The following is a 19,100-nucleotide window of genomic DNA, read 5'->3' on the forward strand; positions in this document are numbered from 1 at the left end:
GGATACTAAGGGAAGAAGCAGCTAGTCTAGATGCAAACTTAAAATGATTTCACTCCATTAACATCTTATTGTCTCATTTAGGAGGAAGAACGAGCTAAACGGGAAGAACTTGAGCGAATATTGGAGGAAAATAATCGAAAAATAGCAGAAGCTCAGGCTAAGTTGGTAAGTATGGATCTATGGTTGTTTTATTTAATGTGATCATAGAAACATAACACGGTATTGGGCCTTTTGACCTACCTCATCCATTCCTACCATGATGTCTGCTAATCATATTTACCCACATACAGCCTGTAACCTTCCGTTTCCATTACCTTCTCGAACATCTCCTTCCAGGTTTTCATTGCCCTGGGATTGGGGGTGGGGGGTAGGTGGGGAATGTTAATCATCAGATCTCTTATATTTCTCCCTCTTTGCTTAAACCTGTGGCTCTGTAGTTCAGATACTCCTGCTCTGGGTAAAAGACAGTATATTCTATCTCAAGGAACTCAGCAGGTTGGGCAGCATCCGTGGAAATGAGCAGTCAATTGCTGCCCGACCTGCTGAGCTCCTCCAGCGTGTTTGTATGTGTTGATTTGACCACAGCATCTGCAGTGTACTTTGTGTATCCTATCTGTGCCTTTTAAATTTGTAAGCCTCTGTAAGGTTCCCTCAGCTTCCTATCTAAACCTAGCCTATCTAATATCTCCTTATAACTTAACATTCCAGACAAATTCAAGGTGAATTTCTTCTATGCCTCACTGTATTCTTCCTGTAATGTGGCAACTAGAATAATACACAATACGCTGTGAGGTCTAACTAATGCCTTCTTCGTTACCCTATTCAGCCTTTGTCATTTGGAAGGAGTTATCAACATGCATCCCAAAGCCTCTTGCATATCATTGCTCCAAAACTTCTAGCCATTTGATATCCTAGTGTGTATTACCTCACAAGTACTGGATTAAATTGTCAGCACTTTGCCCAACTTTCCAGGTCCTCTATTTCATAGGAGAAGAAATAGGCCATTTGGCCCATCAAGTCTGCTCCTCCATTCAATCATGGCTGATCCTTTCTTTATCCTCCTCAGCCCCACTCAGCAGCCTTCTCCCCATAACCATTGATGCAGTGTCCAATCAAGAACCTATCAAGCTCTACCTTAAATACATCCAACGACCTGGCCTCCACGGTTGTCCATAGTATTAAATTCCGCAAATTTACCACCCTCTGACTAAAGAAATTTCTCCGCATCTCTATTTTAAATGGACGCCCTTCTATCCTGAGGCTGTACCCTCTTGTTCTAGAGTCCTCCACCATGGGAAACATCCTTTACACATCTGCTCTGTCTAGACCTTTCAACATTCAAAAGGTTTCAATGAGAATTCCACACCCCCCCCATCCTTCTAAATTCCAGCAAGAACACATCTAGATCTATCAAATGTTCCATGTACGATAACCCTTTCATTCCCATAATTATCCTTAGGAGCCTCCTCTGAACCCTCTCCAATCTCAGCGTATCTTTTTCTTAGATGAGGAGCACAAAACTGTTCACAATATTCATGTTAAGCCTCACCAGTGCCTTATAAAGCCTCAGCAACACATCGCTGCTCTTGTATTCTGGACCTCTTGAAATGAATGCAAACATTGCATTTGCCTTCCTCACCATCGACTAGCTGCAAGTTAACCTATAGGGTGTTTTGCACAAGAACTCCCAAATCCCTTTGCAACTCAGATTCTTGGATTTTCTTCCCATTTAGACAATAGTCTGCACATTTATATCTTCTACCAAAGTGCTTGACCATGCATTTTCCAACATATTTCATTTGCCACTTTCTTGCCCGTTCTCCTAATCTGTCTTATGTTCTTCTGCAGCCTACTTGTTTCCTCAACACTACCTGCTCCTCTACAAATCTTTGTATCGTCTGCAAACTTGGCAACAAAGCTATCTTCTCCATCATCTAAATCATTGATATACAGCATAAAAGAAGCGGTCCCAGCACTGACTCCTGCAGAACACCACTGGCCACTTGCAGCCAACCAGAAAAGGATCCTTTTATCCCCACTCGCTACCTCCTACCAATCAGCCGATGCTCTAATAGTGCCGGTAACTTTCCTGTAATACCATGGGCTCTTCACTTGGTAAGCAGCTTCATGTGTGACACCTTGTCAAAGGCCTTCTGAAAGTCCAAATATACAATATCCACTGCATCCCTTTATCTATCCTACGTGTAATCTTCTCAAAGAATTCCAAAAGGCTTGTTGGACAAGATTTTCCGTTTAGGAAATCATGCTGACTTTGTTCTATCTTGTCCTATGTCACCAAGTACTCCATAACATCATCCTTGACAATTGACTCTAAGATCTTCCCAACCATTGAAGTCAGGCTAACTGATTTATAATTCCCTTTTTGCTGCCTTCCACCTTTCTTAAAGAGTGGAGTGACATTTTCAGTTTTCCAGCCCTCTGCAGTCTGGCATGGTGCCAATGATTTTTGAAAGCTCATTCCTAATGCTTCCGTATTCTCTATTGCTACCTCCCTAGGGGTGCAGTTCATCTGGTCCGGGTATCTTGTATACCCTTATGGCTTCCAACTTTTTAAGCACCTTCTCCCTTGTAATAGTAACTGAACCCACTTCACTTCCTTTGTGCTGTTCAACATCTGGCACACTGCTAGTGTCTTCCACAGTGAAGACTGATGCAAATGCTCATTTAGTTCAGCTGCCATATCCTTGTCCCCCCATTATTTCTCCAGCCTCATTTTCTGGAGGTCTTATATCTACTTTCTTATATTTTATATATTTTGAAAAAGCTGTTACTATCCACTTTGATATTGTTTGCTAGCTTGTTTTCATATTTAATGTTTTCTTTTATCCTTAGACACCCGTTTTTGCTCTGTATCTGTATCAATTTTATGTCATCTGTAAACTTCCTAATCATACCCACTTCATTTTCATCCAAGTGTCATCCAAGTCGTTCATAACAGCAGAAGTTCATGTGTGTATAACTACACAGATTTTCAGTCATCACCACCTATCCACCATCAGAATCAGGTTTATTATCATATGATGTGAAACTTGTTTTTGTGGAAGCAGTACAATGCAGGACAAAAAGTTACTATGTTACAATAAAAAATAAATAGTGCATAAGACGAATAGAGAGGAAATGTTCATGGACTATTCAAAAGTAGAGAAGAGGCTGTTCTTTTCATGTTAAGTGTGTGTCTCAGATTCCTGTACCACCTCCTGATGGTAGTAATGAGAAGAGGGCATGTTCCAGATGGTAAGATCCTTCAACGATGGATCCTGCTTTCTTGAGGCATTGCCTTTTGAAGAAGTTCTTGATGGTGGGGAGAATCATGTCCATGTTGGAGCTGGCTGAGTTGACGACCCTCAGCTAATTTTTCCGAACCTGTGTATTGGTGCCTCCTAACCAGGTGGTGATGCAACTATTCAGAATGCTCTCCATTATAGAAATTTGCTAGTTTTTGGTGACATACCAAGTTTCCTCATGAAGCATAGCCACTGGCGTATCTTCTTTGTGATTACCCTCTGCTTCTTAAAACATAGTCAATTTTGGGTCCATTTTGCCAAAACACCTCAAGTTCTTTGTGCCTTGTCCTTGACTAGCCTACCATTTAGTACTGCTGCATAAGCCATGTGTTCACTTTATCTTCAATTTTCTGATTACCTCAGATGTCTCAGTCAGATTTGTGAGGCATAATCTCTCGCACACAAAACCATGTTGGCTCCTAATAGCCTTCTGAAGTGAACATAATCATGATCTCAGAATGTTCAACAACTTCCTAATCAAAGATGTAAGATTTGACAGCCTTTAAGTTTCTGGCCTTTTTGAACAAGGAGACAACATATAGCTATCTTCCAGTCTTTTGGTGTTTCATCTATGGCTGATATAATACAAAATTCTCTGTCAGAGCTCCAGCAGTGTTTGCTTTATTCCTGTGAGATCCTAGGATGGATCCTTTCAAGCCTAAGTGTCCATCCTGATACCATCATACTCCAGAATACAATTGTACCGTTCCTTAACTGTCCAATCTCCATATCCTTTTCACTAGTGAATAGTGATGAGAAGGATTTATTTTTTATTTTAGGATTGTTTATATATTTATTTAAGATCTCAGTCATATCTCCTGGTTCTGTATATTATCCCTCCAGTACCTAGGGTACTTATTCCTTCATTCCTTAGATAGGATTTTCCATAGGATTTCATAGGATTTTCAATACTCCTTCTTCCAAGGTAATTTCATGGCCCCCTTTGCCCTCCTTATTTCTTTTAAATTTTCGCTTACATTCTCTATAAACCTTGAGATTTGTTTGAAACCAATTTCATATACTTAGCATACACTTCCGTTTTTTTTTCCTAATCAGGTGTAGGATAGGTGATGGAAGTGTATGCAGGGGAACACTTTGGATGAAGGGAGGACAGGTCCTCAGGTTGAGATTCTAAATTGGAATAAAACCAGAAGGGATTTAGCAGTTTGGATTGGGAAAGCTTCCTTTCTGGCAGAGATGCCTGGTAAATCTGAGTGCATGTTGGTGCAGCTCCTTACAGACCTGTATTAGTGAACTGGAGCTGGACAATTCAAGATTCAAGATAATGAAGAGTTAATAAATAGGATTAGAGGGAGGCAGTAACACCCAAGTTGCAGGAGGCAACTAGCTGAGTGACTGTAAGGAGAGGGAAAGGGGTTAGAGAGAGAGTGCACAGTACCACTGTGTCCAGTCACCCATTCCCCTCAATAACAAGTCTGCCACTGGAAAGCCGCAGGTATTAGTCTGATTCAGTGGCTCGGGTTTGGGGGTGGGAGGAAGAGGAGAGAGGTGGTTTTAAGGATTCAGTAGCTAGGGTAACAAACAAGAAATTCTGTGGATGTGAAAGAGACTCCTGGATTGTATGTTGCTTCCCATGTGCTATCCACAGAGAAAGGGGTGGGTGAGCAGCCAGAAGTTATGGTACACTTTGGTATCAACTTCATGGGTGGGGTGTAATGGCTGTAGTAAAGGTGTACACCATGGGAGGGATTGTCACCAGAGTCTCTTTGGGTGGAGATTAGGAGCAGGAAGGGGTCAATAACTTTACTAGGTGTTTTTTATAGGCTGCCCAATAGTAACAGGGATATTGAGGAGCAGATAGGGAAACAGATCCTGAAAGGTGTAATAATAACAGAGTTGTCATGACGGGAGATTTTAATTTCCCAAATATCAATTGGCATCTCCCTAGAGAGAGGGGCTTAGATGAGATAGAGTTTGTTAGTTGTGTTCAGGAAGGTTTCTTGATACAATATGTAGATAAGCCTACAAGAGGAGAAGCTGTACTTGATTTGGTATTGGGAAATGAACCTGGTCAGGTGTCAGATCTCTCAGTGGGAGAGCATTTTGGAGATGGTGATCATAATTCTATCTCCTTTACAATAGCATTTTAGAGAGTTAGGAACAGACAAGTTAGAAAAGCGTTTAATTGGAGTAAGGGGAATTATGAGGCTATCAGGCAGGAAATTGGAGGCTTAAATTGGAAAGAGATGTTCTCGGGAAAGTACAGAAGAAATGTGGCAAATGTTCAGGGGATACTTTGTGTGGAGTTCTGCATAGGTACGTTCCAGTGAGACAGGGAAATTATGGTAGAGTACAGGAACCGTGGTGTACAAAGGCTGTAATAAATCTAGGCAAGAAGAAAAAGCTTACAGAAGGTTCAGAGAGCTAGGTAATGTTGAGATCTGGAAGATTATCAAGCTAACAGGAAGGAGCTTAAGAAGGAAATTAGGAGAGCCAGAAGGAGCAATGAGAAGGTCTTGGCGGGCAGGATTAAGCAACACCCCAAGGCATTCTACAGGTGTGTGAAGAGCAAGAGCATAAGACCTATCAAGTGTGAAATTGGAAAGTATGTATGGAACCGGAGGAAGTAGCAGAGGTACTTAATGAATACTTCAGTATTCACCTTGGAAAAGGATCTTGGTGATTGCAGTGATGACTTGCAGCAGACTGAAAAGGTTAAGCATGTAGATATTAAGAAAGCAAATGTGCTGGGGCTTTTGGAAAGCATCAAGTTGGATAAGTCGCCGGGACTGAATGAGATGTACCCCCAGGCTACTGTAGGAAGCGAGGCAGGAGATTGCTCGGCCTCTGGCGATGATCTTTGCATCATCAGCGGGGACGAGAGATTCCAGAGGATTGGAGAGTTGCCGATATTGTTCCCTTATTCAAGAAAGAGAGTAGAGATAGCTCAGGAAATTATAGACCAGTGAGTCTTACCTCAGTGGTTGGTAAGTTGATGGAGAAGATCCTGAGAGGCAGGATTTATGAACATTTGGAGAGGTATAATATGATTAGGAATAGTCAGCATGGCTTTGTCAAGGGCAGGTTGTGCCTTACAAGCCTGATTGATTTTTTGAGGATGTGACTAAAGTCATTGATCAAGGAAGAGCAGTGGATGTAGTGTATATACAACCCCATTTCCAGAAAAGTTGGGATATTTTCCAAAATGCAATAAAAACAAAAATCTGTAATATGTTAATTCACGTGAACCTTTATTTAACTGACAAAAGTACAAAGAAAAGATTTTCAATAGTTTTACTGACCAATTGTATTTTGTAAATATACACAAATTTAGAATTTGATGGCTGCAACACACTCAACAAAAGTTGGGACAGAGTTAAAATAAGATTGAAAAGTGCACAGAATATTCAAGTAACACCGGTTTGGAAGACTCCACATTAAGCAGGCTAATTGGTAGCAGGTGAGGTATCATGACTGGGTTTAAAAGTAGCGTCCATCAAAGACTCAGTCTTTGCAAGCAAGGATGGGTCGTGGCTCACCCCTTTGTGTCAAAATTCATGAGAGAATTGTTAGTCAGTTCAAAAGGAACATTTCCCAATGCAAGATTGCAAAGAATTTAGGTTTTTCAACATCTACAGTACATAATATTGTGAAAAGATTCAGAGACATTGCAGTGCGTAAAGGGCAAGGTCGGAAACCACCGTTTGAATGTGCATGATCTTCGAGCCCTCAGGCGGCACTGCTTAAGAAACCGTCATGCTACTGTAACAATTATAGCCACCTGGGCTTGTGAGTACTTCGGAAAACCATTGTCACTTAACACAGTCCGTCACTGCATCCAGAAATGCAACTTGAAACTGTATTTCGCAAGGAGGAAGCCATACATCAACTCTATGCAGAAACGCGGGCGAGTTCTCTGGGCCCGAGCTCATCTCAGGTGGACCGAAACACTGTGGAACCATGTGCTGTGGTCAGATGAGTCCACATTTCAGCTAGTTTTCGGTAAAAACGGGCATCGAGTTCTCCGTGCCAAAGATGAAAATGACCATCCTGATTGTTATCAGCGAAAGGTGCAAAAGCCAGCATCTATGATGGTATGAGGGTGCATCAGTGCCCACAGCGTGGGTGAGTTGCATGTATGTGAAGGTACCATTGACTCTGAGGCGTATATTAGGATTTTAGAGAGAGACATGTTGCCATCAAGGCGATGTCTCTTCCCGGGGCGCCCATGCTTATTTCAGCAGGACAATGCCAGCCCACATTCTGCACGGGCTACAACAGCGTGGCTTTGTAGACACAGAGTGCGTGTGCTTGACTGGCCTGCTGCCAGTCCAGATCTATCTCCTATTGAAAATGTATGGCGCATCATGAAGAGAAGAATCAGACAACGGAGATCACAGACTGTTGAGCAGCTGAAGTCTTACATCAAGCAAGAATGGACAAAATTTCCAATTGCAAATCTACTACAATTAGTATCCTCAGTTCCAAAACGATTAAAAAGTGTTATTAAAAGGAAAGGTGATGTAACATAATGGTAAACATGCCTCTGTCCCAACTTTTGTTGAGTGTGTTGCAGCCATCAAATTCTAAATTTGTGTATATTTACAAAATACAATTAAGTTGGTCAGTAAAACTATTGAAAATCTTTTCTTTGTACTTTTGTCAGTTAAATAAAAGTTCACGTGAACTAACATATCACAGATTTTTGTTTTTTATTGCATTTTGGAAAATATCCCAACTTTTCTGGAAATGGGGTTTGTAGATTTCAGCAAGGCATTTGATAAGGTACCCCATGCAAGGCTTATTGAGAAAGTAAGGAGGCATGGGATCCAAGAGGACATTGCTTTGTGGATCCAGAACTGGCTTGCCCACAGAGTGTAAAGAATGGTTGTAGAGGGGTCATATTCTGCATGGAGGTCGGTGACCAGTGTTGTGTCTCAGGGATCTGTTCTGGGACACTTATTCTCCGTGATTTTTATAACTGACCTGGAAGAGGAAATGGAGGGATAGGTTAGTAAGTTAGCTGATGACACAAAGGTTGGAGGGTTTGTGGATAGTGTTGGGGGCTGTAGGAGGTTACAGTGGGACATTGATAGGATGCAAAACTGGGCTGAGAAGTGGCAGATGGAGTTCAACCCAGATTAAGTGTGAAGTGGTTCATTTTGGTAGGTCAAATATGATGGAAGAATATAGTATTAATGGTAAATCTGTTGGCAGTGTGGAGGATCAGAGGGATCTTGGGTTCCGAGTCCATAGGACGCTCAGAGCAGCTGCGCAGGTTGTCTCTGTGGTTAAGAAGGCATACAGTGTATTGGCCTTCATCAATCGTGAAATTGAATTTAGGAGCAGAGAGGTAATGTTGCAGGTATGTAGGACCCTAGTCAGACCCCAGTTGAAGTACTGTGCTCAGTTGTAGTCACCTCACTACAGGAAGGATGTGGAAACCATAGAAAGGGTGCAGAGGAGATTTACAAGGATGTTGCCTGGATTGGGGAGCATGCGTTATGAGAATAGATTGAGTGAACTCAGCCTTTTCTCCTTGGAGCGAAGGAGGATGAGAGGTGATCTAATAGAGGTGTATAAGATGATGAGAGGCATTGATCGTGTGGTTAGTCAGAGGCTTTTTCCCAGGGCTGAAATGGTTGCCACAAAAGGACACAGGTTTAAGGTGCTAGGGTGTAGGTACAGAGGAGATGTCAGGGGTAAGTTTTTTTACACAGAGAGTGGTGAGTGCGTGGAATGGGCTACTGGCAGTGGTGGTGGAGGCGGATATGGCAGGGTCTTTTAAGAGACTTTTGGATAGGTACGTGGAGCTTACAAAAATGGAGGGCTGTGGGTAAGCTCAGTAATTTCTACGGTAGGGCCATATTTGACTCAACTTTGTGGGCCAAAGGGCCTGTATTGTGCAGTAGGCTTTCTATGTTTCACCACATAGTTGGTGTATACAGACCACAAGGTCCTCGGTGATGTGGATGGTGAGGAACTTAAAGCTGTTTACCCTCTCAACCTCAGATCCATTTTTGTCAGTAGGGGTTAGCCCATCTCCATCCCTTCTGTAATGCACAACCAGCATTTTGGAGACTGACCACAAATACCTTTAACATAGCCATAGACAGTATGAGGAAGTATTTAATTGGAAGTAGGCAAATTATAATGCTATTGGGCAGAAATTTGGGAGTGTAAGTTGGGAACAGATATATGCAGGAAAATTACAGCAGAAATGTGGAGGTTGCTCCCTCACAATTGAGAACATCCTGACTGGCTGTATTACTGCCTGGTATGAGAACTGTATCTCCATTAATTGCAGGACTCTGCAAAGGGTGGTGCAGATAGCCCAGCACATCTGTAGATGTGAACTTCCCATGATTCCACAATGTCGCCTGGGGTCTGGAGAGTTATAAGGTAGCCAGGAGGGAGCTTAAGAAGGGACTTAGAGTTAAAAGGGGACACAAGAAGGCCTCAGTAAGTAGGATTAAGGAAAATCCCTACACGTATGTGAAAAACGGGAGGTTGACTAGAATGAGTATAAGACAGATGATTGATAATAGAGGAGTCATGTACCTGAAATCAGAAGAGAGGTAGGTTAGGTCCTTAATGAATACTTTGCTTCATTATTCACCAGTAAGATGGACCTGGACAGATATGAGGTCAGTGTAGAACAGTCTAATATGTTGTAACAAGTTGACGTTAAGAAAGACGACGTGTTAGCTTCTTTTGAAAAACATTGGGGTAGGTAACTCCCTGGGGCCAGACAGGCTAAACCACAGGTTACCACAGGAGGTGAGGGAAGGATTGCTGTGCCTTTGGCGATGATCTTTGCATCTTCACTGGCCACAGGAGTAGTAACAGATGTTTGGAGGGTGGCAGATGGGATCTGAAGAGTTATAAGGTAGTCAAAAAGAAGCTTAAGGGACTCAGAAGAGCTAAGAGGGGGCATAAGAAAGCTTTGACAAGTAGAATTAAGGAAAACCCCAAGGCATTTTACACCTGTGGAGAACAGGAAGATGACTGAAGTGAGAGTTGGACCAATCAGCAATAAGACAGGAAATGTGCCTGGAGTTAGAAGAAGTCCTTAATGCATGCTTCAGTATTCATCAGTGAGAGGGATTTTGAAGAATGTAAACAGACTTAAATACTGAAACTTGTTGGCATTAAGAAAGTAGATGTGATGGAATTTTTGAGAAACAATAGGATAGATGAGTTCCCGAAGCTTGGCAGGATATACCCAGATCTCTCTGGGAATCTAGGGAAGAGATTGATGATCTTTGTCTTCTCACTGGCCACAGGAATATTACACTATTAGAAATTGGAAAGTGATAAGTGTTATTCATCTCTTCAGAAAAGTAATGTGGTTAATCCTAGGAATTATGGACCAATGAATCTTCCGTCAGTGGTGGGCAAACTTGGAGAGGATTCTTAGAGACAGGATTCATGAGCATTTGGAGGAGCATAGACAGATTAGTGATAGAAGTGGTTTATACTTAAAGTGCAGGGTTAATGGCAGGAATTTTAGCTGTGGAGGAACAGAGGGATCCTGGGGTCCAGATCCATAGACCCATCAAAGTTGCCATACAAGTTAATGAAGTGGTTAAAAAGGTGTATGGTGTATTGGTCTTCATTCGTCAGATTGAGTTCAAAAACAGCGAGGCGATATTGCAGCTTTATAAAATTCTGTTTAGACCACACTTCGGAGTATTGTATTCAGTTCTGGTTGCCTCATAATAGGAAGAATGTGAAAGCTTGAGAGAGGGTGCAGAACTTTACCAGGGTGCTGCCTAGATTAGTGAACAGTGGAAAGGTTGAATTAGCATGAGTGATGGAGGATAAGAGGTGGTTTGATAAAGGTGTTTAAAATGATACGAGGCATCGATAGTGGACTGTCAGTGCATTTTTCACAGCTGATAGTGGCAGGTACATTAAGAACATTTAATGAACTCTTACATAGGCACACAGATGAAAGAAAAATGGAGGCCTGTGTGTTGGGAAAGGTTAGATTGATAGGGGAGTAGGTTAAAAAGTCTGTGCAATGTCATGGGTTGAAGGTCTTGTGGTGCTTGGAAGTAGGTACGGAGTAGATGTCAGGGTAACTTTTTTATGCAGAAAGTGGTGAGTGCGTGGAATGAGCTGCCAGAGGTGGAAATGATAGCGTCTTTGAGACTCCTGGATGGCTACATGGAGCTTAGAAAAATAGAGGGCTATGGGTAAAGCCTAGGTGGTTCTAAGGTAGGGATATGTTCAGCAGAGCTTTGTGGGCCGAAGGCCTGTATTGTTTTCTATGTTTCTATGTTTGTACTGGGAGGCCTTCAGAAATGAAATATTGAGAGTACAGAATCTGGTTATTAGGGAATATTGAGACATTGGCAAAGAAAAAAACAACACTGTGCAAATCGGGTATGGGCAGTTAGGAACAAATGGGGTGTATAAACAATGCAAGAGAACACTTGAGACTGAAATCAGGAGGGCTCAAAGAAGACCAGAGTTCCTCTGGTAGACAAGGTAAAAGGGAAACCTTATTGAGAGAAAAAGGGTAGCATTGGACAAGATGGGTCTTCTTGAAGATGAGCATGGTCATCTATACAAGGAGCCAAAAAAGGTGAGGGAGATTTAGAAATAATATTTCTGCATCTGTATTTACTGTGGAGACAGACACCAACTACAGAACTGAAGCAAAGGAGTAGTGTGGTCATGGCCTGTATCTGGATTATGGAAAAGGAGGTGCTAGCTTTCTTCATGTGAGTTAGGGTGGATAAAACCCCATGGCTTGGTGTCTCTCAGACCTGGTGCATAACTGGCAGGAGTCCTGGTTGAGTTATTTACAGCATCCTTATAGCTTTCAGGGGTGTGTCTTGCTTAAAGTCCATGTAAACATCGTCCACTGCCTTTCCTTCATCCACCTTCATAATCTCTGAAAACTCCAGAAAATAATATATCACACACAAAGCATATTTACTATCCCTAATCTGGTTTTATCTATCCAAATACTTGTACTATAAGGATATACTGTGTAAGTACTTTGGTAGACAGGCCCTGATTAGAGATAGTAAACATGGACAGTAATCCCATGGATTCATATATACCTGATCCCTTAGAATATCTTCCAATGATTTACCCGTGTCTGATGTCAGACTCACCAGCCTATAATTCCCCTGCTTATTTTTAGGGCCTTTCTCGAACATTGGAATTATCTGTTGAGAGTCCCACCTCTGATACAGTTCATTGCCTAGTACTGGATCCAGTATGACCTTTCTTTTAGTAATCGCTGGATTACTCCTTTAGGCCTGAACACACATTGTCTCAGGAATCCTTTCTGGACACACCTAACAAATTCTGCCCTTCCTGAACTATCATTCTCACCAACTCAAAAATGTTACAACCTATGTAACATTACACCAACATTGAAGCTGAAATATAAGATAAACTTAGGTTTGACAGTAAAAGATAACCTGATCAAGAGCTGTTGAGATGAATCTGAATGGAAGCACTTCACTGAAGTTTTCTAACATCTGAACGTTTGAACCAGCCTGCTGCTCAATTTCCCAAAGGTTTTGTGCATCAATAATGTTTTCCAAATCAACACATGGTATATCTCGAAAGGGTAGCAGAATTTTCGTATCATTTGACATTGAGCTCACCTTGTTTTATATAAAATTATGGTATACAAAATGATGAGGGGTATAGATAGGGTAAATGCAAGCAGGCTTATTTCACTGAGATTGGGTAAGACTAGAACTAGACGTCATGGGTGAAAGGTGAAGTGTTTTAGGGGTATATGAGGGGGAACATATTCACTTAGAGAGTGGTGAGATTGGAACGAGCTGCCAGTGGTCTTGGTGAATGCAGTTTTGATTTCAACATTTGAGAAGTGCATGGATGGGATGGTTTATGGAGGTCTTTGATCTGGGTGCAGGTTGATGGGACTAGGCCAGAGGTCGGCAACCTGCGGCTCCGGAGCCACGTGCGGCTCTTTGATCTCTGTGATGCGGCTCCCCGTGGTTTGTTAGCTTTTGAAATGTAATTCGAAATTTGAAGATTATGGTGATCTTGTACAATCTGAAAACTTTGCGGAGACACCGTTTCCTAGCACATCCGAACCGGCTCACAATTAGCCTCTGTTCCGGAAGGGAGATAGCCTACGGGGGTTTGTGAGTACGTGTCTTTTGGAGCATCCGCGCCCAAGGGGACGGGTTGAGGGAGGCTTTAAAGCAAGGCTGTTTAGTTCGAATAAAGTTATCTTTGACTGCAGTGTCTTTATTTTAGCGCTGCGTGTAGCACACCGCTACAACGTGTTTTTTATTGCTATTAATATACATCACCACTGCCAATGCCTGACACCCGCCAGTGTGCGCTTTCTTTTAATTCTTCGATCCAAGGTAGGCTACCTACGGAGTAACCTTCAACCCAACGTCTTTTTTTCGGAGTTCAAAATGTTTTTGTTGCATGCAGAAATGTAATTTCGTTTTCTCTGCAGGAGTTCATCAATTTCATAAATGCAACACATTATAGTTTGTTTATACATAGCATAAAGGCAAAAAAAACCGTTGTATGCAGTGTTATTTCATTTTGTGGCTCCCAGTGTTTTCTTTTCTGTGGGAAATGGGTCCATATTGGCTCTTTCAGTGGTAAACGTTGCCGACCCCTGGACTAGGCAAAATAAAACTTCTGGATGGACTAGATGAGCATGGGATCTATTTCAAAGCCATAATGCTGTATGGCTCTCTTAAAGGAACCTGTGATTACAGGTCCATAATTCCTTGAAGGGTTGTACAGAGTGTTTCTGGACATTGGTTTTTATAAAAACAGGGCATTGAGTACGGGAGTTTCGATATTATGTTGAAGTTGTTCAAAGGTTGGTGAGGCCAAGTTTGGAATACTGTGAGCAATTCTGATGACCTACCTACAGGAAAAAAATATTCTTAAGCATGAAAGAGTATAGAAAAACATTTACAAGGATTTTGCTAGGTCTTGAGATCCTGAGATAGGTTAGGAGTGTAGCAGAATGAGGGAAAGTCATATAGAGATATAGAAAATTATGAAGGGTATTGATGGGGTGAATGTATGCAGGCTTTTACCTTTGTGTTGGATGTGTCTAAAACTAGAGATCTTAAGTTAATGGTGAAAGTAAAATATTTAAGTGGAATAGGGGAGCTTCTTGACTTACAGAGTGGTGCAATTGTGAAACAAACTGGCAATGGACTTAGAAGCTGTGGGTTCAATTTTAACATTCAAAAGAAGTTTGGGTAGGTACATTGATGGGAGGCATTTGGAGAGATTTGGTCTGAGTGCAGGTAGATGGGACTAGCCAGAAGATTACGTCAGCATGGACTCGATAAGACGAAGGGTGTGATTCTGTGTGCTATGGTACTCTATGACTCTTAAAGCTTCAGTCATCCACCTTCCACATTTCCCTCAATGTACACAGTTCTTTTATTCAATAAAAATGGCTGGAGAATGTTTTTCGTATTTTCTGGTTACTGACCAATGAAGCACATCTCAATTACACAATTTTAAATGGAACACTTAGCTCTCTTGTTTTTTTTTAAACCATATCCTTTTCTAGTACTACTTCTTAAAATTGGTAATCAACACATTGATTGTACCTTGCTCACTAAGCTGGTTAAAATTTTATATTTTTTGAAGCATCTAAGAGTTGCCTGTAATCAGCAGAATTCTAATACAACCTTTATTTGCAGGGTAAAGTTCAAAGGACATCCATAGCTAATTCTGTTATGTCAAGTAAAATATTCATTACAGTACTTGAGAATTCAGATCTACATTTAGCAGAATTGCCCCAAATTGCAAATATAATTATGAAGGAAATCCAAGTACTTTAATTGATTGCCTTTATTTTATTGCTTGCAGCTGCTGCCAGTGATGCAGCAAGCCATTTGAAAAGCATATTGTGTGAAAAATTTGCCTGGATGTGTGACATCCATAAATTAAATAACTAAAGTCAGTGTTAAAAATGTAACTGTTTTCTGTATATGGCCAAAATAGGCAACCTCCTTTTGGAAAAGTTTATATTGCAGAAAATAAGTGCTTTTTTATATTATTGTGTAATAATTTTATCAAAAAAATCAGTTGTTTCAATACAAACAAGGTGACCCAATAATAATCATTATAAATATTTGTGTGGTGCTTTTGCATAACATACCCCCAAGGCACCTCAAAGAAGTGAAATCAGACAAAAAAGGTCCGAGATTAGAAAAAATGGATCATAAGTTATTGGAGCAAAATTGGGCCATTTGGCCTATTGAACCTGCTTTAGATAGATAGATAGATACTTTATTCATCCCCAAGGGGAAATTCAACATTTTTCCAGTGTCCCATGCACTTATTGTAGCAAAACTAATTACGTACAGTATTTAACTCTGTATAAATATGATTATGCATCTAAAATCACCCTCCCAAAAAGCAATAATAGCTTTTAAAAAGTTCTTAAATAGTTTACTAAAGTGCATTGAGTGATAACTTAAGCTCAGTCCTAACCCCGGCACTTTAACATGTCTTGCCCCTGGTGGTTGAATTGTAGAGCTGAATGGCGTTGGGGAGTAATGATCTCTTCATCCTGTCTGAGGAGCATTGCATTGACAGCAACCTGCTGCTGAAGCTGCTTCTCTGTCTCTGAATGGTGCTGTGCAGAGGATGTTCAGGGTTTTCCATGATTGACCGTAGCCTACTCAGCGCCCTCCTCTGCCACCAATGTCATACTCTCCAGTTCTGTGCCCACGACAGAGCCCGCCTTCCTTACCAGCTTATTAAGACGTGAGGCATCCCTCCTCTTAATGCTGCCTCCCCAGCACGCCACCACAAAGAAGAGGGCGCTCTCCACAACTGACCGATAGAACATCTTCAGCATCTCACTACAAACATTGTATGATGCCAGCCTTCTGAGGAAGTACAGTCGACTCTGTGCTTTCCTGCACAGGGCATCTGTGTTGGCAGTCCAGTCTAGCTTCTCATCTAACTGCACTCCCAGATACTTGTATGTCTTAACCTGCTCCACACATTCTCCATTAATGATCACTGGCTCCATATGAAGCCTAGGTCTCCTAAAGTCCACCACCATCTCCTTGGTCTTGGTGATATTGAGACGCAGGTAGTTTGAGTTGCACCATATCACAAAATCCTGTATCAGTTTCCTATACTCTTCCTCCTGACCATTCCTGACACACCCCACTATGGCCGATGATTATTATGATGACGATTATTTATTATTACTGATTATTTTTTCACCCATTCTCTCACCTTTTCATAACCCCTTAACTCTTACCAAGCATCCAAATTTTTGTGAACCTTGAACATAAAAGGTAGAAAGAGATTTAGGGGGAGAAATAATTCAGCAGTTTAGATTTATAGTCACAGCTGTTAATGGTGATGCAATGCAAGTTGAGGATTGCAAGGTATCAGTAATGTTTATCTGAACTATTGTTAGATGTTAACCTTCAGAATAATCTTATTAAAGAGAATATGAATAGGACTGTAAAACAAATTTACTATTCCAATGATTGTGGAAGCTAAAGTATTTCTAGAGAGAAAGCAATTGTGTTGAGCTAATTGCATAATGCTACCACTTTTTGCATGGGAACAACTGATAGAAAAATTTTAAATAATATCTGTGTGATTTACAGGCTGAGGAGCAATTGAAAATTGTTGAAGAGCAAAGAAAAATCCATGAAGAAAGGATGAAGCTTGAGCAAGAAAGACAGCGTCAACAAAAGGAAGAACAAAAACTGATCCTGGGCAAGGGGAAGTCCAGGCCAAAGCTGTCCTTCTCACTGAAAAGCTCTGTTGGATAACTTTGTGCTTGTGTTCTTTTTTTAAACCTTGTAGCTTCATGTTGAAGTGTTTTTGGGAAAGATAAAGTTCGAATGATCAGATGTGGGCTGTGCTCTACAACATTTCTTATCAGAATGAGAAATGTGATTTTAAAACTGAAATTCATACATCTACAAATGCAATGGAACCCTGTATAGACCATCTCTGATTTGCTGATGCAGAGATCATCCTCATCAGTTTCCACAACAAATTGGCTTCAGCAGGTTTGAGACTTCAAAAGATTTAGGGAGTTCAAAACGCTCAGAGATGTTCTAAAAATGGGTTCCGCTGTAGTTAACTTAGCAAACCCAATTTGATGTAAATGTTAAGTAGTATTGGGATGATGTAGTAATATCAATTGTAAATGAAACAAATTGGAAAACATAACATTTTAAAAACATTTTGGATCTGCAATCAGAATTGACTGCCCAACCAACCCTGATGAACTTAGGAGTCTCTGTGGTGTGTTAACAAATATAATGCTGTTGTCAGTGGAATGGCTCCCGTCATTCACAGGTAAGATTATTAATTGTATTTATGGGGGTGAAAGGAATTATTGTTCTGGATCCACAGTACATGCACCTCTTAATGTTCTGATTTGTTTTTCATTATTTAGCACGAATTAGCCTGCTTTTTTTTCCCATGTTGTAAATGTACAAACTTCACAAATAAAATAAGGTCTTAAACGAAATGATAGAGCTGCTATACGTTACTCTAAAGCACTTTGCCAAACATTGCAATTGCAAATTGTCATATACCTTTATTTGTGAAAATAACCAACCAAGTTTCTAATGGATTAAAGTTCCTTTAATCAAAATATTTCATAGGCATGTTGCAAATAGACATTATGACCAGGAAAAAAAGGCATTTGGAAACATCAAATGATTAATAGGCATCCGTTAGTCTCGTGAGACCATGGATTTGTGCCTTGGAAGGTTTCCAGGGCGCAGGCCTGGGCAGGTTTGTATGGGAGACCGGCAGTTGCCCAAGCTGCAAGCCTTCCCCTCTCTACACCACTGATGTTGTCCAAGGGAAGGGCAATAGGACCCAAGCAGCTTGGCACTGGTGTCGCCGAGGAGCAATGTGTTGTTAAGTGCCTTGCTCAAGGACACAGTGCACTGCCGCTGAGGCTCGAACCAGTGACCTTATCCACTAGGCCAAGCGCCAACTCGTCAAATGTCTGCACTCCATATAAGCCATACAATAAATGATGGTACAGTGGATTCTGGTTAATTAGAATACATTGGGACCAGTATATTTTGGCCCAATTATGTGGCTGCCCCAATTGGCCAGTTTCATGGAAATAGTTAAAAAGTATTTTTTTTTAAAAGACTAATCATAGTTTAACTGAGTAACAGTTATTTAAATGAAATGCAGAAGAAATTAGAACACCAATACCTCTACAGTACGATAAAATTGTGTATTAGTTCCTAAAATTATTGATGGGTGAATTTGCCCAGTGTAAGTAGGCTCATTCTTTTGATTGACTAATCAGCACAGATGCCTAGTGCAGATATTGGACTGCCTTCAGGCAATGTCTTCAGTAGTTCCATTCGATACCTGAAAAATGCAGGTGTTAAATGTCTGCCAGACCAGTTTTCTCCCCAAGTTTTGATGACCCAAGAGTCATCAAGGATCTCTCCCCCACCAGTGAGTGAGAGAGAGAGAGAGAGAGAGAGGGCACAGCTCACTATACACAGCTTCGACACCTGATACTCTGTTCCCAGTGTTCTGTTCTCTCCTGCGACACTTAAGTTAGCAGCACTGGCTTAGAATCCACAGGGCCATAAAACTACAGAACCCCGAAGGTGTGCTTGTCTTCTAGGCATTGTCCGTGGGATATTGAAAAGTGCCCAGCTGTGAGGCCCAGGGAGCAGGTCCCACAACTGCGAATAACTGAACTCTGAGTGTAACTCCAGATCAGGATCTTCAACAGAACCCCATCCACCCTGAAAAGGAGTGACACCAAAGGTAGAAATTAAGCTTTTTTCGTAGATGAAAACAAAGGAGTTGCAACTT

The 19,100-nt window shown here is 41.2% G+C and overlaps 1 protein-coding gene across 2 annotated transcripts in view; it reads left to right on the top strand.

The window, feature by feature from the left end:
• Window positions 1-17,772, top strand: part of arglu1b (arginine and glutamate rich 1b) — a 58,264-nt gene extending 40,492 nt beyond the window's left edge. Inside the window, exons 3-4 of one of the 2 annotated variants that reach the window (XM_059964754.1) lie at window positions 82-165; window positions 16,895-17,772. In XM_059964754.1, the coding sequence (XP_059820737.1) occupies window positions 82-165; window positions 16,895-17,062 (252 nt within the window). In that variant the 3' untranslated portion in view covers window positions 17,063-17,772. Of the gene's footprint in view, window positions 1-81; window positions 166-16,894 lie in introns of those variants that run through there. The other variant, XR_009511244.1, reaches the window with a different exon arrangement.
• The last annotated feature ends 1,328 nt before the right edge of the window (window positions 17,773-19,100 follow it).

Source organism: Hypanus sabinus, chromosome 3, assembly GCF_030144855.1.
Source record: "Hypanus sabinus isolate sHypSab1 chromosome 3, sHypSab1.hap1, whole genome shotgun sequence".
In the NCBI taxonomy this organism is placed as follows: Eukaryota; Metazoa; Chordata; class Chondrichthyes; order Myliobatiformes; family Dasyatidae; genus Hypanus; species Hypanus sabinus.